Genomic DNA, 7,500 nt, shown 5'->3' with positions numbered 1-7,500 from the left:
GTGGAAACAGACACATGGACTTGAACTAAAACTGGAAGGAGTCCGCCGGCGCGCGTGTGTCACTTTTTACTTTTTCTAAAGGAAGATTCCTTTTCCTTTGTGCGGTTGTACCTAATGAAGTCACCAGACTGTTGACCCAGTTTTAGTCCTTAAACACACACACACACACACACACACACACACACACACACACACACACACACACACACACACACACACACAGACATGTTGACAGTAGGTGAGTATAGGTTAGAGTGTCCGCCCTGAGATGGGTAGGTTGTGAGTTCAAACCCCGGCCGAGTCATACCAAAGACTATAAAAATGGGAGCCATTACCTCCCTGCTTGGCACTCAGCATCAAGGGTTGGAATTGGGGGTTAAATCACCAAAAATGATTCCTGGGCGCGGCCACCGCTGCCGCTCACTGCTCCCCTCACCTCCCAGGGGGTGATCAAGGGTGATGGGTCAAATGCAGAGAATAATTTCGCGTGTGTGACAATCATTGGTACTTTAACTTTACTTACTTTACAGTAGGTGAGTATAGTACAGTTGGTGTTATTGACAGTAGGTGAGTATAGTACAGTAGGTGAGTATAGTATATTAGGTGAGTATAGTACAGTAGGTGAGTATAGTACAGTACAGTAGGTGAGTATAGTATAGTACAGTAGGTGAGTATAGTACAGTAGGTGAGTATAGTAAAGTACAGTAGGTGAGTATAGTACAGTAGGTGAGTATAGTACAGTAGGTGAGGTGAGTATAGTACAGTAGGTGAGTAAAGTACAGTAGGCGAGTATAGTAAAGTACAGTAGGTGAGTATAGTACAGTAGGTGAGTATAGTAAAGTACAGTAGGTGAGTATAGTACAGTAGGTGAGTATAGTATAGTAAGTGAGTATAGTACAGTAGGTGAGTATAGTAAAGTACAGCAGGTGAGTATAGTAAAGTACAGTAGGTGAGTATAGTAAAGTACAGTAAGTGAGTGTAGTACAGTAAGTGAGTATAGTACAGTAAGTGAGTGTGCAAATATTGTCCTCTTAGGTCAGTTTGGCTACTGTGTTCAACCCTGCTCTGCAAACATCGCCCTTTAACCTCTCTCTCTCTCTCTCTCTCTCTCTCTGTCTCTCTCCCTCTTTCTGTCTTTTTTCCACTCTCTTTCTCTCTCTCTTTTTTTCTCTCTCTCTCTCTCTTGCTTCCTCTGTCTTTCTCTCGCTTTTCCTCTCTCTTTCCCCCCCCCCCCTCTCTCTCTCTCTCTCTCTCTGTCTCCCGCTCTTTTCCTCTCTCTGTCTTTTTTCCTCTCTCTCTTTATCTCTCGCTCTCTTTTCTTCTCTCTCTCTTCCGCTCTCTCTTCCTCTCTGTCTCTCCCTTCCTCTCTCTCTTCCGCTGTTATCCTCTCTCTCTTTTCCTCTCTCGCTCTTCTGCTCTGCCTCTCTTTTCCTCTCTTTCTCTCTTCCTCTCTCTGTCTTTTTCCTCTCTCTCTCTTCCTCTTTCTTTCTTTTCCGCTCTCTCTCTTCTTTCTCTCTCTCTTCCTCTCTCTCTCCCTTCCTCTCTCTCTCTTTCTCTCGTTTCCTCTCTCTCTCACTTTTTCACTCTCTCTCTCCTTTCCTCTCCTTTCTCTCTCTTTTCCTCTGTCTCTCTCTCTTTTCCTCTCTCTCTCTCCCTTCCTCTCTCTCTCGCTCTTCCTCTCTCTCTCTCTCCCTCCCTCTCCATCTCCATCTCTCTCTCTCCCATCCTCTTCTACACCTCTCAGCGGCCGCACGCTCTTCTTACGCTCCTCTCGCTCCATGAATGATACAGAACAACATGACTGAGGGGGGAAAATATTGTGGCTTGGAGTCGTTGGCTACCGACTCAACCACACGCACACACACACACGCATACACAACCACACACCACGTTTCTGCTTGCTCGACAGAACACACACACACACTAAATTACAAAAGGGCTAAATTATAATAGACACTGACACATGCTGATGGGCGCGCACACACACACACACACACACACACACACACACACACACACACAGAGTGGGGGTCTGCGCGTGCACGCTCTAATGGCGGCGCTGCTGGAGATGATGAGATCACCAGAGAGCGCACAAACCTCCAGACGACAGCTTTGTCCAAAAAAAACCGCCGCAACTCACATTTCTCCCCACATTCTTCTTCTTCTTCTCAGACTTTACGGCCTCATTTCCACTCTGAGCTCATTTTCATACTTTGCAGCCCCCCCCCCCCAAACCCCCAACCACCACCGCGCCTAAGGGGGGTCGGGGGGGGGAGGCGGAACTGATTTGTTCAGACTGATTGGGATATGAACTGCATGACTCATCAAGGTGGTGAGCTAATATCGGCGTGTACACACAGTCAGGGTGAAGTCACTTCTGTTGACACACACACACACACACACACACACACACACACACACACACACACACGTGTAAACAGTTAAGGGATGTGCCACGGGTTTTTTCACGGAGACAAAAACAACTGAAAGCAGTGTAGTAAGCATGCCAGGCCACTAGGGGGCAACATGTTGTATTACATGACAGCAAAGGCCCTACTTCCTTATTATTAACAAAAACAGGCAGAGTGGAACCTCGATTTACAAACTTTATTGGTTCCTCGAGCAGGGTTCGTAAATGGAAAAGTTTGTACAGGGAAGCAAATTTCTTTAAGAAACAATGTAAATATGAATAATTGGTTCCAGCCTTGACAAAAGTCCATATTTTAGTGAAGGTTTGCACACTTTGAACACAATATAAAGTGCTATACAGTAGTGGATACCAAACACACGAACTTTATATTTAATAACAAGCCACACCAACAACGAGCTGAACTGTCGTCTGTATGCGCTGCTCTGCACACAGGCACGGTAAACAAATTCCCTTTGGTGCCCTCACAACAATCAGAAATCACAAAAAAAATGTAACTAACTTTTTTTTCCTTTTCTAAAAAGTATAATCTGCTTACATTAACGTCGACAAAGGAGGAGCTAAAGAAAAAAAAGAGGAAAAAAAGGGAGAGAAGGGAGGAAGCGGGAGGGGGGCAGTGTGTGTGTGTATGTGTGTGTGTGTGTGTGTGTGTGTGTGTGTGCGCGCTCTCTGGAAGAGGTGCCGCTGAATGAGAGGTCGCTCTTCTCCTCCGCTGTGAAAGAAGTCTGCTCTGGCATATTTTTCCAGAAAAGTCGGGTCTCATCACAATTAAAATTTGCTTCGTCCATTTTTCCGTACTTGTGAGAGCCATTAATGTTCTCCTCGCAAATATTCTTTTTTTTAAACCCCACAGGGATTCTTCCTTTTTCCACGCTGGTTTGTTGTCTTTTTGGTACTCATAGTGAGTTATTAGAATGGACAAAACTTGTCAAAAGGGGACAAAACACAGACCAGGCACACACGCAAAACTGCTGAGTAGCAGTAGTGTGCCCTGATTCTTGTCTGCAGGCGGTTAACATATAAGCAAAGTTTAAAGGAGTTTATTAAATTAAATTAAATAATATTACTTATGGATTAATTTGAAGAATATTAGAAGTTGTTAAAATAAAAACAAAATATACCTAAAATATAAACAAAGTTTAAGGGATTTAATTAAATTAAATCAAATAATATTACTTATGGATTAATTCAAAAAATATTAGAAGTTCTTCAAATAAAAACAAAATATACCTAAAATATAAACAAAGTTTAAGGTAGTTGGTTTATTTAATTAAAAAATAAAATAACACTAACTTATGCAGTCATTTGAAAAATTACCACAACAATAATAAACACTGATAAATATGTAACTGAACATTAATATTTTCGTACAGGCAGAATTTCGGACACACCGGGTCATGCAGTTACACGATCGTATTATTGATATTAGTATTACTATTTTATTCTTACAGGGAAAAAACAAGGGTAAGAAGAAGAGAGAAAGACAAAAAAGGGCCCAAAAAAAAAAAAAATTAGTCACTAGCTGACACAATATCTATTTTTAGCATTTAAAAAAAATAAAGACATCAATATGGCCTCGCATACTTTGACTTTTTAGTACGCCACCCTTGTTAGGAGAACTTTGGGCACCCCTGAACTAAAGTATCGATATTTTGATTTGAAAATGGATATGACAGCATCAACATCTGGTATCGATATTTCAGTATCGATCCACACATCACTAGTTTAGATGGATCACTCGGTCTAAGTCTGAATGTTGAATGTACACAATTAAACACTGAACTTTATATTTGTCCTTCCTTAACGCGTAACGACGTTAATGTCTCACGTATTTATCATTTATGCCTCTCCAGTAAATGAGCGATATCACCAGTCCGGTAATTTAGGGAAGTGTTATCAATCTCGGTTTTTACGATCGTTTTAATTTAAAACGGTAATGTTAACCGTCAGGGGTTTATCATTCTACCGTTAATCGTTACATCCCCGATTGCAAACCCTACTTTTGATCCGGTTCCCCGCGTAAAACCGGACGGACGTCAACGCCATCGTCTCATGCTCCTTCCTCTGACTCACACCCGCCTGCGGACCCTCTCTGTGAGGGTCTCTCTATGAGGGGAAGGAGGAAGCCATCATCACACACTTACACACACACACACACACACACACACACACAAACACACACACATTTGTGTATTTCTTACCTTCTTGAGACCTCCAAAAAATGCCTACCTCTTTAGGACCACCCTTTCTAGACATCATAGGAGAAAATGAAAGACATCCCTGACCTTGGAAAAAAATCTATTTAAATGATATCGCCTCATATTTAAGATACACGCGGAATATATATACATATATATATATATATATACACATATATATATATGTATGTATGTGTATATATATATATATATATATATATATATATATACACACACACACACATATATATGTATGTATGTGAGATAGGCTCCAGCACCCCACAACGGAATAAGCGGTAGAAAATGGATGGATGGATGTATATATATATATGTATATATTTATATATATATATATATATATATATTTTATTTTTTTTTCTCAAAAATCTTTACTGTACTTTTAAGGTCCGCCTCACCTTTTTTTAAATATTTTTATAAGTAACTCTGCTGCATTGGATTTTATAAGTTTATTTAAGTATACAGAATCCATTTAAATAGCCATCACTATCAAAACAAACAAAACAAATAAACAAAAAATTATCACACACACGCACACGCACACACACACACACACACACACACACACACACACACACACACACACACACACACACTTGTATTTGTTACCTTCTTGAGACCTGAGAAAAATGCCTCCCTCTTTCGGACCAGCCTCTCTAGATATATAAAGATTAGTATTGACAACATTAATAATACATACATACTGTGCAAATATAAAAAAGCTTGTTGAGAAAAATGAGTTGGAATTTCACAAGAAAAAGGTCACAATTTCACCAGAAAAAAGTATTATAATAAAAGTCGTAGTTTTACTCAACGCAAGTCAAAATTTTACAAGAAAAACTGAACATTTGTGCAATATTATGACAAAAGTTGGAATTTTACTCGATAACAGTCGCAATTTTTCAAGAAAAGCTTAAAATGTTGGCAATTTTATGAAAAGAGTCGTAATTTTGCTCGACAAAAGTCCCAATTCTATAAGAAAACTAACATTTTGGCAATATCATAATAATCGGAATTTTACTTGGCAAAAATGATGACAAAAGTCATCATTTTACTCCAAAAATGTCACTGTTTTACAAGAAAAACTAAAAAATTGGCAATATTGTGATAAAAGCCAGAATTTTATGACAAATGTCACCATTTTGCAGTAAAAAGTAATAATTTTACATTAAAAAAAAGTTATAATTTTACGAGAAAATATTACAATATTACAGAAACAGAAAGAATATGAGAAATTGTTCCCAATTTTATAAGAAAAAAGTCGACATATTGTGCGAAAAAGACTGCTTTCAGTTTTTGGTTTTTATTTTTTGTTTGCAATTGGTTTTTAATCTTTATTTACTTCAAGTTATTACAGTATGTCTCTACATACATATTTATTTTATTTTTGTATTAATTTTGGCCAAAGGGGATGCATTTCAATTTCTTACCCACACTTGTTATTTCATATGTTGACCAGAGGGGGAGCACTTTTAAAAGCGACACACAGTCAATTAGAAAAATCCCTCCTTTTTGGGACCACCCTCATTTTGATAGATGTCACCAGCAGGGGTGCAAATGAGACATTCTCTATTAGATGCAATGTTATTGGGACCATGATTTATGTCATCACTTGTTCACACCTCCTCATATGGAAGATACTTTTCCTTCTTGGTGTCTCAAGAAGGGTAGAAATACAAGAACACACACACAGAGTAGCAGCAGAAGCACCTCAGAGTGCACTCTTATTATTTCCACACTGCATGATGGGTCGGGGGTGCAAAGAAGAGAGGAAGAAGGGAACAAGGGGGAGAGGGGGGGGGGGGTGCCTCTGCTGCTGGGGGCCTGTGGTTTCCTGCCCCCCCCCCCCCAAGAAAATAAGAGCGGGGGGGAATGGAAGAAAAACAACTGACCTAAAGTATGTCAAACTGGAAGAAACAAGGAAGCAAATATGCCAAAACTTGAATGGAGCTCAAAAAGGGGGAGGTGGTGCGTTTGAGGGCGGTGGGAAGAAAGGAGATCCGCTGGTTTCAGACCGAGTTTTACGTCCGTTTTGGTGTGTCTTCTTCACAGACCGATGGCCAGCAGCTTAATGTTTAGCTCTTTACCTTCCACCAAGACGTGCCCTTTGAGCAGCGTGTGTGTGTGTGTGTTTGTATGTGTGTGTGTGTTGTGTGTGTGTGTGTGCGCGCACGCACTCTTACACATTTTGTTCCACCAGATAACATCAGTATGTTGATTCAGGGGAAAGAAGCGCAGGGGAGGTTGGGTTGTTTCTGTTTTTTTGGGGGGGTCACACCAAATAGGAGTAAATAAGTGCACTTAAAGCTCCTCTAGTGCACTTTAAGTGAAACTAAGACTACTGCAGGCCAAAGTGAACCCAAATTGGAGTTTTTAGAAATCTGTTTTTTTCCCCCAGCTGACTGTTTAGTTAAATGTGATCTTTATCAGACTCCAGTATGAACGCACACAGGCCCCAATGTGGCCCCACATTGTAGCCCCAATGTGGCCCCAATATGGCTTCAATGTAACCTCCTGTGGCCCCAATGTGGCTCCCAATATGGTCCCAATGTGGCCACAATGTAGCCACAATATGGCTCCAATGTGGCCCCAATGTAACTCCCATGTGGCCCCCATGTGGCCCCAATGAGGCCACAATGTGGCTCCAATGTGGCCCCAATGTAGCCCCACATTGTAGCCCCAATGTGGCCCTGAAGTAGCCCCAATGTGGCTCCCATGTAGCCCCAATGTGGCCACAATGTAGCCACAATATGGCTCCAATGTGGCCACAATATGGCTCCAATGTGGCCCCAATGTGGCTCCAATGTGGCCCCAATGTGGCTCCAATGTGGCCCCACATTGTAGTCCCAGTGTGGC

General features: G+C 41.0%; 2 protein-coding genes across 2 annotated transcripts in view; both read right to left on the bottom strand.

The window, feature by feature from the left end:
* Positions 1 to 1,918, bottom strand: part of LOC133617330 (uncharacterized) — a 2,687-nt gene extending 769 nt beyond the window's left edge. Inside the window, exon 1 of the mRNA XM_061977267.1 lies at positions 1,208 to 1,918. Coding sequence (XP_061833251.1) covers positions 1,208 to 1,780 — 573 coding nt within the window. The 5' untranslated portion in view covers positions 1,781 to 1,918. The remainder of the gene's footprint in view (positions 1 to 1,207) is intronic.
* Positions 1 to 7,500, bottom strand: part of klf3 (Kruppel like factor 3 (basic)) — a 43,035-nt gene that overhangs the window by 31,507 nt on the left and 4,028 nt on the right. The window lies entirely within an intron of this gene.

Source organism: Nerophis lumbriciformis, linkage group LG16 (genome assembly GCF_033978685.3).
Source record: "Nerophis lumbriciformis linkage group LG16, RoL_Nlum_v2.1, whole genome shotgun sequence".
NCBI lineage: Eukaryota > Metazoa > Chordata > Actinopteri > Syngnathiformes > Syngnathidae > Nerophis > Nerophis lumbriciformis.
This window is presented reverse-complemented; position numbering and strand designations above follow the sequence as displayed.